General features: G+C 36.2%; 1 protein-coding gene across 1 annotated transcript in view; it reads right to left on the bottom strand.

Moving 5' to 3' along the window:
* The window catches only part of ahdc1 (AT hook, DNA binding motif, containing 1), a 35,339-nt gene that overhangs the window by 3,732 nt on the left and 10,994 nt on the right, over nucleotides 1-20,613 (bottom strand). Inside the window, 3 exon segments of the mRNA XM_048201734.1 lie at nucleotides 3-1,052; nucleotides 1,055-2,288; nucleotides 2,388-2,422. Coding sequence (XP_048057691.1) covers nucleotides 3-1,052; nucleotides 1,055-2,087 — 2,083 coding nt within the window. The 5' untranslated portion in view covers nucleotides 2,088-2,288; nucleotides 2,388-2,422.

The following is a 20,613-nucleotide window of genomic DNA, read 5'->3' as shown; positions in this document are numbered from 1 at the left end:
TCCCCCCTTACTAGCCTCACTGCTTTGAAAACTTCCACGAGGGGAACAAGGACTCTGATAACTACTTGCTTTCTCAGGATTATCTCTGTCACCTTTCCCTATCCAACTGCTGTTCTCATTTTGCCAGTCTTGCTCTTGGGCACCTGTACAATTTTTTAAAGCCCCATTCTTTCGTGACCGGCGTTTTCTAACCTTCTCACCTTGCACAGCGTCACCTAAAGCTGCCCTATTTATTCCCCCAGCAACACCCTTGCCTCTTTTTCGAGGAGTTCCTGGTTCAGATGCGGGGACCTTGCGCTTTTTGCCAATTGTTTCAAAGAAGTCACTGAATGACCTCTTAAAAGAATCAGAGGATCCAGCTGCTCCCCCTCCTCTACTCCCCATACAGCCTGCACGGCCACCTCTTCTGCGGAATCCTGTGAGACGGTGCAAAAGAGTGGAAAGGGACGGATTTTCTGGTGGTATGTGGAAAGTCTCAGGCTCTGTTGGGGTCCAGCAGCGTGGAGGGGAGCAGCGGCCTGTGCTGGGAGGTTGTCTATTTAAGAAGGCCAGTTTGGAAAGGACATCTGCATATTCTACTTTAACATCATTGGTATCATTAACATATGAGGGCTGTGGAGACGGTAGCTTTACTGTTCGCCGCCTCCGAATTTTTTTTGGCTCTGCTGCACTGGCTGCTCCTACTCTGGTCTCATGCATGTCAGGCTGTCCTGGTAATGCCTGTTTAGGGGGGCGCCCCCTGCGTCGCTTCAAGATTACAGGAAGCTCTCCCGGTGGAAACATTACCATCACACTCTTTCCATTGTTTTTCATGCGGAGAAGTGCGGTTGGCTCTCTGGTAACATTAGTTCCTGGCTCACCTCCTACACCCCCCTCAGGTCCCTCTCCTGTTGGGACCCCTTCTCCATGGAGTCCAGCACACGCTGGCTCCAGGGATGAGATCTTGTAGCTTTTCTGTCGTCGGCTCATGTGAACAGGTATTCTGGCTACTTTTACCACAATCTTTCTCACACCTAAATAACGTCCCTGTCGCTTCCCTCTAACTGCATGTGAGTAATAATGCCCTCTCCTTCTGACGTTCTCATGCTATGATTTGGTGTAACATCTGCTGATATAGCCGGCGATGGTAAAACCTCAAACGATGAGGCAGCAGCACACACCTCTGGGGGATGCTCCTCCATCGGCCTTATTTCTTCTGTTCTCCAGACTCTATTCTCCTCTTCTTCTTCATCCTGTTGGTCCAGTTCCCTTTTGAACATACTGTCCTCAGCAGCTCTACGTAAACGGGATGATTTTCGAAGATGGCAGGGGAAACGTGGTCGGCCAGAGCTCCGTAGAGTATACTTCCTTTCAGCCTCCACAGAGGTCATGACAGTGGATTGGCCTGTTATACGAACGTGGTCTGGGTCAGTGGTGCGATCCATTTCTGGCTTACATGTTGAATTGTGTTCTGTCTCCTCTTTAGGTAAAGAGGAAGGGTTGTACTGAGGAGGTGACAGAGTCTTTGGGGGAGGGCTGGTATGTAACAAAGGGGCTGACTGAACATGTAGATTATGTGTTTCAGTCTTAGAAGGTAAAGATAGGTCTTCTGGAATAAGGGAGGGGTCCTGCTCTATAAGTGAAGAGCCGGTGTCTGTGGGTGTGCGCTTGTGTGTTAGCGTGTTTGTGTCCATCCACATATGTGTATCCATTGGAATGTGTGTATGCGGCTGCAGGTGTGTGCTTGACTGTGTGAGTGAATGTGAGTGTTGGGGTGTGTGCATCTGTGGTTGTGTGTTTTGCTGAATGTGAATTTGTTCTTGTGTGTGTACTTGCTCCACGTATTCTGTCTGTCGACGTCTCCTTGCCCTACGTCGAAGTTGCTCTTCATGGTTCCGCAGACCATTAGCTAAAGAGGGAGGTGAATAAAAGCTGTAATGTAGTGAGCTGGCTGGAGTGGAATCAGTGGGTCCTACAGATGTGCCCCCCTGCTCTTCATCCCCCTCCCATAGAGAGGGGCCCTCATCATCACTGCAGTCTTTGTCAGCCAGTGCCTCACAAGTCAAGCGAACACCTCCAGAGCGCAGGCGACCTGACAGACGGCTCATTACCCCCAAAATTGCAGATCAGGATCTTCGTTTTTTTGTATATGTGTCAGTGATGGTTCCGTGTTAGGTTTAACTGGGTCCAGTTCAGTAGGTAGGATGTTTGATCTCTTTCCTCTCACTGTTATAATTGGACAGAATGAATTGGACCATCAGGCTTCACATAGTCTTGGGGTTCCCAGTTTTCAGGAGTGCAGTTATTTCCTAGGGAAAAGGGGACAAAACACACAAAAAGACTTACTGTTGAGGATTATTGTACAACATAGTTGAAAATGCTATTGGAATAACTGCAGTTGTTCTTACCATGTCTGCTGCTGTGGCCATGCTTTGTGTTATCCCTGTGGGCGAAAGGACACTTGTCACTATGGCAATACAGTTAGAGAACAGTTGTAACCATGGCAATTGAATATGAGTGGAACGGTAACCATGGTTACATAGTTTTCCTTTCCAATGCAATAGATTGCAGGCCTCACTATGGCAATACGACATATGTCTCAGTGGATAGGCAACTGCTTTACATTTGGCAATTTAAAGCATATTAAATAAACTTTTAGTTATCTCTCGCAATAATAAACAATTACTCAAATTTTTTCAGTGAAAAGTCTGATTTAGGAAATTTAGGAATTAAGAGGAATAAGAGAATTAGTAACATCATCTGAAAAAGCATGTCGAAAAGCAGCCATTGCATTGAATAGCTAAAACACGGTACTGTATGTTAGAATCTTAACTTGTTTCTTACGATGGTAGCTATTCAAAAATGTATCGCTTTACAAGATTATTGTGTAACGTCATGAGGCCTTGCTTACATTATTTTAAAAAGACATGTGATAGCTTCCACATATATTGATATAAAGTAACATTAAATGTGTCTGCCATGAAAATGAGGTTTCAAAAATGTCTACATGTACCTTTGATCGACAATTTGGGCCAGTAAACAAATATGGAATATAGTTCAATTTAAAAAGCAATATCTAAATAAAAGACTATATTATTCAGCTCTCACTAACAAAAAACGAAAAAACACATAAAAATATCAAACACACTAGTGAGCTACACACAAAATATGACCTCTGAAAAAAGGATAGAATCAATAAACAATGCAGAGAAGTTGGGACGTGGCAGCAGGGGGCAGCAAAGGGACGAGAGGCAGGGGATGTAGAGAGTTGAGGAGAGATGGATGGATGAAAGAATATGTGAATGGACTGAGGAAAAAAAGTAGGATAAAAAAAAACAAAAACAATCAACACATTTTTCACATTACATTCTGAAATATGAGGGGGAAATGACAAATGCATGCAAGAATATTTCAAAACAAAAAAGGAAAGTTGTCATTTTTGTCACAGTTGTCTTATGTGAAACACAAAATGAGATTTTTGGCATAATAAAAGTGGATGCTGTATATACTGCCATGCATTAAAAAATTTCACACAAGTATACATAGCACTTGTGTGTTATATTCCAAGTCTTCTAAAGCTATAAAATATCTTTGTTGGCAAATACATTATAACAAAATTTTCATTTTAGGTGAACAATTCCTTTAAGAATAGCAATTTATTTGCGATACAAATTAGTGATGTAAGTAAGTCAAGGGGCTGGACACTCTCTCTCTCTCTCTCACACACACACACACACACACACACACACACACACACACACACACACACACACACACACACACACACAATACAGTTCTATCCATCTCTCAGTCTGTTCCACATGGTTTTTATTACTAACTGGCAACGATAAGGAAAGTGCAGAAAGAGAGCGAGCGAGCGAACCAGAAACATGTGCTACAGTACATGGTGCCGAACAAGCTGCCACACTTGCATTCTTGAAGACACTGATACAGACAAATATACATAAAACGTGCATAATAACTCATATTTTTGATAAAAATTAACAAATAGTCTCCACAGTCATTACGAGTACTGCTGAAACTTTACTTTTGATGCATAATTATGTCTTCCACCTCGAAAACAAAACAGCATTCCCCCCACTTAATATTCTGTGACACAAACAAAATTGCTGCAATCCAGTATTCAGAGCCACGGATAAGCTTCCCACACTACTGTATTGCCAGTTTGGCCTGATCTTCTTGTGCTTTAATTCTCCCAGATTTCAACACTGCCTGCTCACTGTTTTCATCTTTCCTCACAGGTTTTCTGGTTGCTATAGAACAATTATTTTTTGTGTGTGCTTGAAGGCCCATGACCTTCACTCAGTACCAAGTTTCTGACACTTCTTTCAAAAGTGCTCTCCAGTCTTTGCTTGACATCTTGAAACCATGCACATGTTTAACAGTATCCAGTGCCAAGGGCAACAAAACAATTCAAAACATCAATGAACCTCTCTTGTGTTTGACTCTTCTCCTCTTTGAAAGCTTCATTTTGTTGTCAGTAAACATAGCAATGATGGGCTTGTACCAAAATGCTCTGATTTGGTCATCAGCAGGAATTCTGTTAAGGCATGTTCAGGTGTGTTTTGGCTGCAGCTATACTGCACTTATGTCTCTTATTTGCTATAGATGGTGCAAGCTTGTGTTTGAAGGTCAGCTTGAATCTCTGTGCCAGTTGAAGATGTTTTTTTTTTCTTCTACCATTTGAAGTATTTTTTTCTAATGGCTACATCCTGTGATGTTGACTACAGCTCCATAGGTCTTAATCTTCTTGACATCATTCTGAACAGTGAAAACGAACATCAAGGTCTTTGAAGGTTGTCGTGCTTGGCATCTATTGGCTATCGAACTTTCTTTCCATTTTACATGCTCATTGTACACCACACAGGAACTTCACAGCAGGACTCATACTGGTTGAATTAGCATTTTATACTGTGTTTTATTTTGTATTGCATTCCTGCAATGTGTCACAAATGAGTTCACTTAAACAAAAAAATCCTGAATTAACTGATTTGATCAAATAACTTCAATGAACAAAGTAATTACTATGAACATTAATATACGCTACAGTTTAATTAATTATAATTAATCAGCTTTTTATGTTTTGATTTGTTCCCTTGCCAAGATTTCAGCAATTTGCTGGAAGATTATTTGGGTATATTATTTGGATAAATAATTTGCATATGCAAGGTGCCATTTCATAAACTAACACTGGACAATCTAGAAGTTCATTTATAAATTTAATTTCTGTCATCATTTACTCACACTCTAAAAAATGCTGGGTTAAAAACAACCCAAGTTGGGTTAAATATGGACAAACCCAGCGACTCGGTTGTTTTGACCCAGCGGTTGGGTTAAATGTTTGTGCAACCGTCTGGGTATTTTTTTTTTTTTCAACTCAACTACTGATTAAAAATTACTATATGGCTGACCTAAAATGAACCCAAAATAAGTTGGAAATTAAAAATCAGACACATAATTACTAGAGGCAACAGTAATAATCAAAAGGTGAACATTTATTAATAAGCACAGACATAAAATGCATAATTTACTCACTCTCTAAAAAATGCTGGGTTAAAAACTACCCAAGTTGGTTGAAAATGGACAAACCCAGTGATTAGGTTGTTTTAACCCAGCAGTTGGGTTAAATGTTTGCCCAACCTGCTGGGTAGTTTTATTTAACTCAACTATTGTTTAAAATGACTGTATTGCTTGTTTAAAATGAACCCAAAGTATGTTGGAAATGAACATTTATTAATATGTTTAATGAATAATAATTAAACAAATTTATTAATTTGCTTATTAATAAATGTTCACCTTTTGATTATTATTGTTGCCTCTAGTAATTATGTGTCGGATGTTTAAATTCCAACATACTTTGGGATAATTTTAAGTCAGCCAAATAGTCATTTTTAAACAATAGTTGGGTTAAAAGCATGTTGGGTAAACATTTAACCCAACCACTGGGTTAAAACAACCCAATAGCTGGGTTTGTACATTTTCAACCCAACTTGGATTATTTTTAACCCAGCATTTTTTAACACAGACATTAAATGCATAATTTACTCACTCTCTAAAAAATGCTGGGTTAAAAACTACCCAAGTTGGTTGAAAATGGACAAACCCAGTGATTAGGTTGTTTTAACCCAGCGGTTGGGTTAAATGTTTGCCCAACCTGCTGGGTAGTTTTATTTAACTCAACTATTGTTTAAAAATGACTTATTGCTTGTTTAAAATGAACCCAAAGTTGTTGGAAATAAATTTACTAATAATAATTAAACAAACAAATTTATTAAATTGCTTATTAATAAATTTTCACCTTTTGATTAATATTGTTGCCTCTAGTAATTATGTGTTGGATATTTAATTTCCAACATACTTTGGGTTAATTTTAAGTCAGCCATATAGTCATTTTTAAACAATAGTTGGGTTAAAAGCATGTTGGGTAAACATTTAACCCAACCACTGGGTTAAAACAACCCAATAGCTGGGTTTGTGCATTTTCAACCCAACTTGGATTATTTTTAACCCAACATTTTTTAGAGTGAGCAATTTAATAAATGTTTATTATTTAATTATTATTTATTTAACTTATTAATAAATGTTAATTTATGTTAATTTACAACCTATTTGGGGTTCATTTTAGGCAAGCAATATAGTAATTTAGTTGAGTTAAATAAAACTACCCAGCAGGTTGGGTCAAAACAACCCAATCACTGGGTTTGTTCATATTTTCACCAACTTTTTAGCATTTTTTAGAGTGACACTCATGTCAGTCCAAACCTGCATGACTTTCTTTCACTGACTTTCAATGTACAGACTTTAAATGTTCACACACGCACATTTTTCAAAATATTTTCTTGTGTTTCGCAGAGGAAAGAAAATCGTACAGATCTGGAGTGACTTGAAGGTAAGTAAATTTAGATTTTTGAAGAATGAAAATTTTGACATCACTCACCCGTTCCAATCACATAAGACTTGTGTTCGTCCTCGAAACACAAATGAAGATATTTTGAATGAAATCTGAGAGATTTCTGTCCTTTCATTGAAAGTCTATTCGCCCAAAACTAATGGTTCAAAACGTTCATAAAGAGATTGTAAAATAAACCCATATGAATCGAGCGCTTTAATTTGTGAAAAAAGCCTAAATGAAATCTGTTCATCATATAAAGCGATCATGTCTCTTCAGAAGACTTGGATTAAATGCTCAATTCATATAGATTTATTTTACAATCTCTTTATGAACGTTTTTAATGGAGGAACAGAAATATCTCAATAAGAATATTCATTCAAAATATCTTCATTTGCGTTTTGAAGATGAACAAAAATCAGTGTTTGGAACATGAGGGTGAGTAAATGATGACAGAATCTTCACTTATTTGGTGAACTATCCCTTTAATTTGTAATTCCATCAAGAGTCAAGTCAATACAGCAAAGAAGCAGAGAGGAAAATCATGTGTGTTTTTGTCTTAAATCTCAGGCAGTCCTGTATTATATCTGCATCCTGAGTCAGACGATGTTGTCCGAGGGTCAAGGTAAGTGCACACAAACAAATATAGCCTTTAGATCTACTTCACCCTTAAATTGCATCTCTCTAATTCTCCCACACTTTAAATTTGCTTTCGGTCTCCTCCTCCCTCTCTCCTTCTCTTTCTCTAATTAATACCACTCATTAATTAAGCATCAGTCTCACAGAAGACAGGAACAAGCACAACTGCAGAACAGCACTTTAATTACAGTCACGCACACACACCGAATCGCTCACACAGAGTCCCTCAGATATTCACACACATTCCTTCTCCTAAGCGTTTGAGAGAGAGAGAGAGAGAGAGAGAGATTGAATGTCTGGAGCTTCTCCTACTCTTCTCTCACAGTTCTGGCACCATCACATATTTGCCTGCCAGGACAGACTAGTGAGCTGGATTAAGTCAGCGATGAGTGTGTGCGAAGAGAGAGAGTGAGGTTAGCAGTGGTCTGCTTTGTGTACTAATTAAATGTGGCTTTCACTCTTTCCAACCTAGTGCCGTGTGGTAGATTACTGAGACGATATCAAATAGCCAAATAGCAATAAATGCTATTTTTTTTTCTGCTTTAAATTTCATGTTTATTTTAATGTGTAACTCCCTTTTTTACTAGCAATTTCTAAATTGTTTCTACACCATTTTTTCACTGAAAAAAAATAATAGTGTAGAAACTCAGAAATTGCCCATTAAATTCCACAAACAGTTAAAGTAAAGAAACAGCAAACACATTTAAAGGATTAGTTCACTTTCAAATAAAAATTCCCCAAGCTTTAGGGGCCGTTCACACAGAACGCGTTTTTCTATTTCAATGCGCTACTTTCCCATTGTTTTTCTATGTAAACGCGCTTGACGGACGTGCATGACCGTTATGCTCGCGTCTCGCATCTTTTGAAGCGCCTCACACATGAGCGCCGCGTTTTTAAGACGCCGTGTCAAGTTAAAAGAATTTCAACTTTTACACGCAGCGCAGTGGACCAATCAGAAGAACTTGGAGGCGGGGCAAGCGTTGCGAGTTGGCATGACAACTGTTTTATATAATGGGAACATGGCGGAGGAGGCGCTCATTATTATCGTATTTTCTTTTTTTCCATGTCAAAACTTGTATCTGTCAATTCTGCAGTTTGCCTCTTTCTATTATTTCCGTTATTGTCGTTATTGCATCACGTCTCAAAGGCGCGTCTCGAGACTCTCGCGTTCTATGCTGCGTTTTTAGACGCAAAGACGCGTTCTGTGTGAACGGCCCCTTATTCACCCTCAAGCCATCCTAGGTGACTTTCTTCTTTCTGATGAACACAATCAGAGATATATTAATAAATCCTGACGTATCTGAGCTTTATAATGTCGGTGAGCGGGATCAATGAGTATGAGCTGAAGAAAATGTCTCTATCCACATCCATCCATCATAAATGTACTCCACACGGCTCCAGGGGGTTAATAGAGGCCTTCTGAAGCGAAGCAATGTGTTTGTGTAAAAAATACCCATATTTAATAAGTTATGAAGTAAAATATCTAGCTTCCGCTGGACCACCTTCCATATTCAAATTACAAAAAAACAAAACAAAAAACAAAACTAGTATCACGTCAGTTAAGCTTTTTCCATAAGTTGAATATGAAGGCGTAGGATGTAGCGTAAGCTTTTTGAACTGAGAGAGTTTTACACTTTGAATACGGAAGATGGTCTGCTGGAAGCTAGATATTTTACTTCATAACTAGTTAAATATAGATATTTTTTTACACAAATGCATGGCTTCGATTCAGAAGGCCTTTATTAACCTCCCTAAACCCGTGTGGAGTACTTTTATGATGGATGGATGTGGAAGGAAGCACTTTCTTGAGCTTCATACGCGTTGATCCTCGCCCACTGCCATTATAAAGCTCGGATGCATCAGGATATTTATTAATATAACTCAGATAACTCTCATATACAAATAGGATGGCTTGAGGGTGAGTAAAGTTTAGGGTAATTTTCATCTGAAAGTGAACTAATCCTTTAAATTAAACATGAAATTTTAAAGCAGAAAAAAAAATATGATTTGAAGATTTGAATACATCTCATTAGATATCTGTAAAACATTTTCAGCTGGTTAAACTTAGAAATGAAAGTTCACCTGCTGCCTTAAAAATCTGAGTTAACTCAACTAAACATAAGTTAACTCAACTTGAAGATAAGCTTTGTTTCAACTCACAAATAGTCAAGACAATGCATAACTTTAAGTTTAAATTTTAACTTAAAATAATGCATTGTCTTGACTATTTTTGAGTTGAAACAAAGCTTATCTTCAAGTTGAGTTAACTCACATTTTTAAGGCAGCAGGTGAACTTACATTTCTAAGTTTAACCAGCTAAAATGTTTTACAGTATGTTGTTATTATTTTTCTTAAAATAATAACAACAGTCTTAAAAATGTGTAAACTTGAGACTTTTAATAAACATTATTTATCAAAGGTCTCAAATTAACACATCAGTACCATATTGGATATTGTATTTATCAGTTATCGCTATCAGTCAATATTTAATATTTAATTGTCCATGCTAATTTCCATTGTTGTCCTTTGCCACATCATATAACGCTCACTTAAAGTCAATATTTTAAAACGATAATAATTTAATAACACTGTTAAATGTAATCATTACCAAATCTCAAAATGAATATCCATTTTTCATACTGTTTCATACATGCCTAAATTCAGTTTTATGATAAATGTGACGATTATGATGATAATAGTTGATTACATTGAATTTAATTTAAACATTATCTGCTAGAATTTTAATATCAATGCATAATATGCATACTCTTTTTAAATCATCAGTTAACAATGAGCTTAAAGGAGAGGAAAGCAACTGTAAATCTTTATCCACTGATGCTTTTGGACAGTGTAACTTCAGAAAGATGAGTGGTTTACACACAATTTGATCTCAGATTTGTTTTTGCTTTTTGCACTAGCTATTAATTATATTCTCTTCATCTTCCAGTGTTGTTTAGTGTGCCTCCCTTGCCTTCTCTGAGAAAATCCATCCCTTTAAACCCTCCCTGCAGTTTTACCTTTTTTGTATTTGAATCAACTTCTCTTACTGCAGCTGCCTCTCTTTGCCTCCCTCCACTATTGCGCTTTCGATTCTCCACACACGTTTTGTCTCTTTCTCCATTGCTCCAATCCTTTTAACTGCTGCAATGCTCCCCGGGGGATCCAAACAGCTGGTAACGTTTAGCCAATCACAAAGCTGCCTTTAGATTCACTGTCCAATGACAGACATGAAAGTCTACATTGATGCCCACCTGTCCACAAACCAGCCATGCAGTAAAACAAATACCACAGCACAAAATAAGATTATCTGTTGACTCATCCTGCAACAAGATCTGAATGCTCAGAATGGTCTTTATGTTAGATCTCATGATTTTTTTATGAAACCAATCACACAGAAAGCCATATAAAGGGGAAATAACTCACAAGCAACAGTGCAAAATCATATAAATAAGCAAAGATACATCTTAAACATAGTGGAAGTGATCTTTTTTCTCATCTGAACTGTATGAAATGGACAAGAGCTGAATGATGCAGGGATTGGAACTACTTCACACTCTTAGAAGGAAAGGTTCTATATGGAACCTTAAAGAGTTCCGTCAGGCGCATCATATTTAGAGGTTCACATCATGGGATCATTTTATTATTATTTTTTAAATTTCGATACAATTTTATGAATTAAACAGCTTGTAAACACACTTTATCACTAGAAAAATTTAAATAAACCATTAAACAAAAGTATTATGCAATAATTTAAAGGGGTCATGAACTGCATTGTTTTATTGTTTTATAATGTTTTCTGGGGTGCACTTATAATGTTAATATGCTTTTTACATCAAAAATGATCAAAATTTAGAAATAAAAGGCATTTTTCCTACCCTGATTTTAGCCCTCTTATTTGAACACTCTGTTTTAAGGGGCGTGTCTGCTGTGAGACTTCAGTGTAAACGCCCACTGCTGTGATTGGATGACATCTTTGCATATGAAATAGCTAAGTATTACTCTAAGTATTACTCAAAAACTTTTAACATGTTTTTACTATTACAGCTCTCACTAATTGTGAAAAGTGCTGCATTACATTTAGATCTATGGCATTATATTTAGATCGTGGCATGAAAGGTTGCGGTGATGAACATTGTAGTCGATCACAGACATGTTGTTGAGCTCACGAAAGCAGTGATCTCATCATTGCAACTCAATTTCTGCACACTAACGAGTCCTTTCATCATAACTAACAGTGTAAACGTGATGTAACTAAGAGATTTGTTGAATAAAATGGGAGTTTTGGCACGAGTCACTGATAAACTTGCGCTGTTTGATTGACAGCTCCAGCGATTGTAAAGGGAGCGTTCTTTGATCACTTTCTATATATAATTTAATCACTGTTTAAATAACAGATTAACGTGAAGTTGAGCGTTTAGTCACTGGTTTGATTTACTGACACACAGACAAGGAACATCTGACTGTACATGAATCATTAATATCAGATCAGGCATTAGAATGAACACAGTTACTGACATGTTGTTGCATTACTGTCGAGTCCATATCGTAAAAGTCTGTTTGCGCCGAAATGCGATTGATTTACCAAAGAATCCACAGTGAAATGTACCGAATACAAATAAATAAAAATAAATAACAACATTCCTAGCATTAGGATCCTTTGAAAGGTAATGTTATTTTTAGTCCTGTATCGCTCTTCTCTCCTCCTTATCTCACTAACACGCCAGTGGGCGGGGCTAACGTTGCAATGATGAAGTAGGCGTTGATTTCTTCTGCGGAGGCGGAGTTTCACCTATATAGACACATTCCAGGATCAGTCGTTCGCTGGGTCTGGTGTCAATAAAAGCTTTTATTGGACTAACAAGGAAGTTTTCAGTTCTGAAACTTACAGGATATTCTTATAGTACGCTGACCTCTTACATATCAAAATCTCAGAAAAGTTGATTTTTCAATTCATGACCCCTTTAAGACATTTCTCCTTATACAGTACTGTGCAAAAGTCTTAGGCACGTCAGTATTTTCACCCCCCAAAAAAGGTTTTAAGCCAGTTATTTATATCTTTTGCTGTAGTGTGTCAATAGGAAATATCCGTTCACATTTTCAAACATTCATTTTGCCATTAATTGTGATAATCCAGTGAGATTTTTGAATACACAATAAGACTGATAACAGCCGGTGCTCCACATGGAGATCAGAGCTCACCATCATCGAATCCGTCTGTGATTACATGAAGAAACATATGATACTGAGACAAACCAAATCCAGAAGAACTGTGGCCGTGTCTCCAAGAGATTTTTAAGAAACCTGCCTCCAAAGCTACCTGAAAAATGATGCCCAAGTGTACCTGGACAAGAGCAAAGGGTGGTCACACAAAATATTGTTTTGATTTAGTTCATATAAGTTAATTGATAAATAAAAAGTGCCTAAAACTCTTCACGGTACTGTATCTTTGCAGGCAGGTTTCTTCAAGCATCTTAGAGACACGGCCACAATTCTCCTGGATTAGTTTGTCTCACTTTCATCTGTTTCTTCATGTAATCACAGACGGATTCGATGATGGTGAGATCAGATCACTGTGTGGAGCACCGGCTGTTGTCGGACTCCTTGTGTATTCAAAAATCTCACTGGATTATTACAATTAATGGCAAAATGAATGTTTGAAAATGTGAATGGATATTTCCTATTGACACACTACAGCAAAAGATATAAATAACCTTTTTTGGGGGGTGAAAATACTGACTTCTGCACAGTACTGTATACAACCTTTTTGGCATAAAGGGCTCTTTAAAATTGAGTCAAGAACCCTAGAGTTCTAAATAGAACCCCAATGAATCTTTTTTTCTAAGAGACGGACCCATGCCCAAACACACCCATGGACACATGCGTTGTCTGGTCTGTATCTCACAACTTTTTTTTGAGTGAGATGTGCAAGTATGTTTGCACAAGTGTTTGTGCTGGGATGTGTGTCTGTTTACACAAGTGCAAAGGAGTGCTTATGTGTGTGTGTGTTTACACAAGTGTGTGTCTGTGTGTCAGTGGGTGTGTTAGGGAAAAGCACTCACTGAGTTCAAATGAGAGTGCAGTTGTTGCTAAGATACAGGCAGCAGCCCCGACAGTGTGTGAGAGCGAGTGACAGAGAGAGAGAGAAACAGAGAAAGTTAGAACAAGACAGAGTGAGAGAGAACGTAGGAGAAAGCTTAGAGTGGAGGGAGAGAGAGAAAGAGAGAGAGAAGAAACGGAAAGAGGGGAAAGAGAGATAGAGAGAGAGTTAGAGTGCGAGAGAGAGGTAGAAGTGGGTCATAAGATCCACAGAGACACTCCAGTGACACTCTGCAGAAACACAGCTGTCACACACACAGACACACACACACATTCACACACAATAGCTCTGTTGCAAAACCTAGTCAGCTGCTTCGCTGCCTAAATAGTGAGCCTCCTAACTGGAACCTCACAAGGCAAGGGTTCACAAACTTTTTAGTGCCCAAAACATGATGTTCCCCTTGTGTTCTGTATGTAAAGACAGCTAAATATTTTCCTGTATATATATATATAGAGCTATTTACAGTGTGTGAGAAATATAAAAAATAATTATATTATAAAGACAATGTGATTAACCATGTTAAGAAAAGAAAGGATAGGTGTGAATGGCACGCATAAAGTGTTATAAAAATTATGTGTTAGACATATTTAAATCATTTCTGAAGTTTACACACTTTGCCTAAAAATACATTTTGTATATTTTTCTCTCTCGCTTTTAATTTTCTCATTTGCAAAACAGAAAATCCCTGTCGTAAGTGATTGATGGAAAGCTCAACTAGGTATGGAAGCTTGTTTCCACCACGGAATTAAAAAAAGAGATAATTCTGACTTTTTTCTCACAATGGACTATATGCACAGAGCGTTCTTTAGAATTTCTGCAATAACATAAGCCAGCTGGAAAACTTCCAGTTAGATGTCATTTGCTGGTGTGTAGAGCATCAGTAGTGTAATACTTAGTTTATAATCAGAATATAGTCAGGCATAGCATTAATTTAGTTATTCAAATGTAAGACAGCATAAATAAATAAATAAATAATTGTTCCTCCTTGGCTAAATTCAATTCAACCATCAGTTTTCACACTTTTATGTGAAAAAAAGCTTCAAAAGTTAAATATTTATTGTGCACTTTAGTTATATTAATTGAATAAAATGTGTGTTGAAATCATTGATCTTGCGCTGCCCTGACTGACAGCTTCTGTGATTATAAAGGGAGAGTGTGGTCTTCGCTTTGTGTCATTCATTCACAAGAAAAGTTATTGTTTTTCTTAAGATTTTTTGAGTATTTCATACTTCACATTGACAAAATGTATTTTTAAACCTAGTTATTTTATCATGTTTAATATATAGTCAAAAACGAAGTGAAAAACGATTAGAGGAAATGCGCAAATAAATGCTACTTTGCCGCCACCTGCTGGTTAAAGTGGTAATTATTGTCTTTTTTATTTTAAAATAAGTGTTTTCTATCAAATGTTGAATTTCCTGCATTTTGAAACGTTCGGTTTTACAATGGGAACGATTTTAGAAGGATGAACAAATAATGTTTGTGGTCATCACATTAAAAATAACATTTGAAGTGCTGGGGAAAAAATGCTTGTGCATGTCTAATTACAGACACTGCGTTTTTTAAACGTCCCAATAGCTTTGTCTTTATTGCAATCAATAAAACTGGTTTATTGGCAAATTAGGTAAATGTGATAACTGCATTAAAATATGAATAAAACATTAAAAAGTCGACCACTGATGGTTTTGTGTCGATGTACAGCGAGTACAGAATGATCAGCTAACAGTTCACCGGAAATGCCCGAGCTGGCTTAACGACAACCATGAAGTAACCGTGCATATAGTCAATTGCGTGATATTAAGTCCAATTCTGAGGGAAAAAAGGACTGACTTTTTTTCTCAGAATTGCGAGTTTATATCTCACAATTCTGATTTTACAACTCACAATTGCGACTTTATATCACGTAATTCTGACTTTATAACTTGCAATTGTGAGTTTATATCATGCAATTCTGAGAAAAAAAGTCAGAATTTTGAGATAAAAAGTTGCAATTATCTTTTTATATATATATATATATATATATATATATATATATATATATATATATATAAATAATTAATTGGCGGAAACAAGTCATACAAAAAGTGTTCTGCATAAAATACTCGAGTCTCAACTGAATTTAATACAAATGGTATGAGAGGAACGATGCAATAAACATAAATATACACTAGTTTTTTTTTTATAATTTTGAAAAAAAGTCTCATCAAGGCTGCATTTATTTAATCAAAATTACAGGAAAAACAGTAATATTGTGAAATATTATTACAATTTAAAATAACTGTTTTTTATTGTAATATATTTTAAAATGTAATTTATTCCTGTGATCAAAGTTGAATTTTCAGCATCGTTACTCCAGTCTTCAGTGTCACATGATCCTTCAGAAATCATTCTAATATGCTGATTTGCTGCTCAAGAAACATTTATGATTATCAATGTTGAAAACAGCTGTGTTGCTTAATATTTTTGATATATTTGGGAGGATTCTATAATAAATAAAGTGCATTTATGTGAAACAAAAATCTTTTGTAATATTATGTGTCTTTGCTGTCACTTTAATGTGTCCTTACTGAAAAACAGGACTTATTTCTTTCTTTCTTTCAAAAAAAAAAAAAAAAAAAAAAAAAAAATCCTACTGACCAAACTTTTGAATGCTCAGTCTAAAAAGTAATTCACCACAACTTAAATAAATGCATGGTTGCAAGTTAAAGATTCTGATTTATTGTTTTAATTAAAACTTTTATGTTGCAAACATTATTTTGTAGAGTTCTGTTGACATCATCATCTTAATATCATCTAAATTCAAATTTCTGAGTTAATTGGCTTTTTTTTTTAAAATTAAGTTGCAGTAACTTATTGAAATTGTCTATAACTTCGGAAATTAGGCAGTGGATTTTTAGTTCCCAGCATGCTTTGCATAGGACTGGATAAGGTGAATAAATGTTGAAATTAAGTGTTCATTTAGTGCTTTTTTCAGTGAAGGGAAAGACCTGTTAGTGTTTGATGCTGTTATGCTTGACATTTAAAGAGTTTCTGTAATGTTGAAGTTTTTAAGGTTATCATTGTACTGAAGAGTAAATACATGAAGGTAAACACTATTGACTCTGTAAGCAATGACTGCGCTAATGCCAGTGACAATAATATCTTACTTGTTCATTAAATATACATGTATACATGTAATAGCCATTGATTTGAACTGAAACAGATCAGATTAATTGGTTTCAGGGCTACAACTCAGGTAGTTGGAACGACTTAATTTTTCTGAGTAATCAACTTAAAAATTTGTGTTATGCTAATAATTATTAAGTTCCTCTAACTCAGTGTAGCTTGTTGCGTTCATTTTTTTTTTTTTTTTTTTTTTTTTGAGCCAACACATTATTTTTATTGTATGTCAGATAAAATTGCTTGTTTTAAGCAAAAACTTACTTGATTTAGAATTTTCCCCCCAGAAAACAAGAAAAAATATCTTATGTCATTTCACTTATCTAGTAAAAGCATCTGGATTTAATTTTTTTATACATTTGGACTGGAAGCAAGACAAAAATACTAAATAAGAAAAGCAATTTTGCAGTGAAAAAAAAAAAAAGTAAAATGACATTATTTTTTCTTGTTTTCTGAAAAAAAAAATAAATAAATAAAAAGCTTTTGCTTAAAACAAGCAAAATTATCTGCCAATGTGGTAAGATAAACAAAATTTGTGTTATGCTAATAATTATTAAGTTCCTCTAACTCAGTGTAGCTTGTTGCGTTCATTTTTTTTTTTTTTTTTTTTTTTTTTTTTGAGCCAACACATTATTTTTAGAGTGTAGTCTACATAAACTTGGTGTAAAACAGACAGTTTTTAGTTAACAATTTTTATTAATAGGCTATCTAATGAATTTTATGTAATTTTTTTAACAATATTTCAATGAGTTTTTGACGTTTTTCAACTCACTGCAATGCATTCAGTGATTTTCTTCTCCACTGGGGATACATACAATGCTCTCTTAGAATTTGGCAGAAGAAAGGCCAATATTGGCACGAGGGCGGGGCAACCTGTCACTCAAATGAGACTGACCAATAACAAAGCATAACCATCCAATCAATTCCCCATGGACAAAATCAAGTCCCGCCCTACATTTATTCGTGCTGGAGAAGCTGTTTCACTTTGATATACATCACAATAGAGAAGAAAAGACCATCAGAACCATCGTTTCATGCCGACCTTAAAAAGCTTCCTCCAGGCAGCTTCCTTCTTCGCTTTCAATGCCTCCATCATTCCTCAGTCCTCTATCTCAAACTCTGTTCTTCTTCCTTCGCATCTGCATTCTTAATATCTCCCGCATCTCTGCCTTTTCCCTCTCTGTAACCTCTCATTCCCTCCTCCCCTCTCTACCTTTCTCACTCGCTCCCTCTTTCACTTTCTATTACTTGAACGCTCTCTCTTGTCCCCAGCTGCAGGAAATTCCTTATAATCTTCATCACCAGAGACTGCGTTCAACACTCGGCCCAGCCAAAAACACACACGCACAGCACACACACACTCCTTGTCTTTTCTTGTTACTTTTCACTTTCATTATTTTTTTGTGCTCATATTTGAAGAGGAGCAGAGACTCGCTACACCATCCTGACCTCCTACCCCTCTGCTTGGTCACATGACCACAACACCAGCTGGGAACAGCCATCCAACAGCAGCTATAAGTGAGAGGCTAAACCCCAGTTAATTTAGCACCGGGTACTTCATACTTCAGATATGAATAATGCTCAAGAAATGGGTATGGAAAGCTGTGGAAAGGTTCTTAGAGAGTGGGAAGAGACAACAAACCAACAACACATTCACTATTCTTACTTTATTTATGATCATAATCACAGGTTTGTAGCGCAAACAGTTTAACCGTTTACTGCAGTTTGTTATTCTTCTAATTGTTTACAAATATCAGTAACAATAGAGCATTTTAATATTTCAGAGCTAAAGTTATATGAAAACTGATGACAAATATTTAAAGGATCTTCTACAGCCCGTCATATTTTTCACTATATCACTATATTAAAACACACTTAAAGGGATAAGTTCACCCGAAAACTCACTCTCAAGTTGTTCCAAACCTGTATGAATTGAACAGTTGAACCAAATGAACCAAACAGGTGGTCGGCACAATTGACTTCCATAGTATGGGGGAAAAAAAATACTATGGAAGGGTCTATGAACTGTTTGGTTACCCATATTCTTTTGTGTTCAACAGAAGAAAGAAATTCATACAGATTTGGAACAACTTGAGGGTGAGTAAATGATGACAAAATGTTCATTTTTGGGTGAACTATCCCTTTAAGAAAGGAGAATAAAGGCATAGTTACTTTTCTGTCCATTCTTCTTTGAATATCCGTTTTTCATCATCATCTTTAATTTCAGTAATCCATCATGCCACCTCTCATGATCAGATGCACTGCTGTAATCATTATTTTCATATATATATATATTTTATTTGGAGAAGACGCAATGGAATATGTGCACTTAAAAGGTGCTTATTCATGACACTACAGTCTAAAAAATGCTGAGTTAAAAACAACCCAAGTTGGGTTGAAAATGGACAAACCCAGTGATTAGGTTGTTTTAACCCAGTGGTTGGGTTAAATGTTTGACCCAACCTGCTGGTAGTTTTATTTAACTCAACTATTGTTTAAAAATTACTGTATTTCTTGCTTAAAATGAACCCAAAGTATGTTGGAAATTAACATTTATTAATACGTTTAATGAATAATAATTATTTATATATAAATATTTATTAAATTGCTTATTAATAAATGTTCACCTTTTGATTATTATTGTTGCCTCTAGTAAGTAGGTGTCTGATATTTAATTTTCAACCTATTTTGGGTTCATTTTAAGCCAGACCATATAGTCATTTTTAAACAAAATTACATTTTCAACCCAAGTTGTTTTTTTTTTTTTAACATTTTTTTAAGCTTAAAGACGCTCGCTCCAGTTCTCGATATAAACTCTCGATTTTAAATTTACCACAAACTGCTTTCCATGTGCATATTTGGATTTTATGCTGTTCTACTGTATCACGTATCCAGGACTTGACATTAACAGCAGTGGCGTGTAACGCAGTCACTCCTACTAGGCACTTTGTTGGGTTGAATTTTATATATCAATTTTTTCAATTGTAGTCTTTTAAAAAGCCATCTGAAGAAATAAACTAAATGCAATGTAGTGTTGTCATAAATATAATTTTTGAATTGAAATATCTAAAACTCTTCGCATATTAATTTTCCACAGAATAGATACAGCTACACTCTCTCATCTCTCTGACAGTGAGTCGACACACAAATCCGCCTCTCCTCAATCACTCGTTTCATTCACTCCGGATGAATATTGTTGGTGTTACAGGGCTTGAATTTCAGCGAGGGATTGCGCATATTGCGCATAATTTTACTCATTCCCACAGATTTTGTTCTCACGCCTAAAGTGTGCACGCATAAAGCCGCCTCTCAGTACTTAAATTCAGTTCTTTTATCAATGTTTATTGTACTTAAACAGTCAAATACACACAAAATAATGTCAAAATGTTGGCCTTGGCGAGTATTCACGTAATCACAGTCAGTTATGTTTTAAGTGAACGTAAACAGTTGAGAAAGAAAATGCATGTGTACCAGTATAATGGATCGGTGCATCAGGTCTTAAAGTGACAGCAGCCTAATATACCTGCTGCCAAATTGTGAGATTAATATTAAAAATATCTGTAAGACAGTTTTTCCCCATGGTATTGATGTCAAAATTGTGGCCAGTGAAAATGCTAAAAGGCTAAAAAGTGGCTAAAAAGTAAATTTCAAGTCCTGCACGTATCAGTCAACACAGCGATTGGATATAAATCGATAGGAGGGCGTTCCGTCTCATGAATAATGCGGAATGTTAATGAGGCAATTCATGCATATGAACACTCTCTGTACCAATCATATCCAAAAGTAACTACCCTCCTTAAAATTCTAAATATTATGTGATATCATTGTT

This window comes from Megalobrama amblycephala, linkage group LG9 (assembly GCF_018812025.1).
Source record: "Megalobrama amblycephala isolate DHTTF-2021 linkage group LG9, ASM1881202v1, whole genome shotgun sequence".
NCBI classification, from domain to species: domain Eukaryota; kingdom Metazoa; phylum Chordata; class Actinopteri; order Cypriniformes; family Xenocyprididae; genus Megalobrama; species Megalobrama amblycephala.
This window is presented reverse-complemented; position numbering and strand designations above follow the sequence as displayed.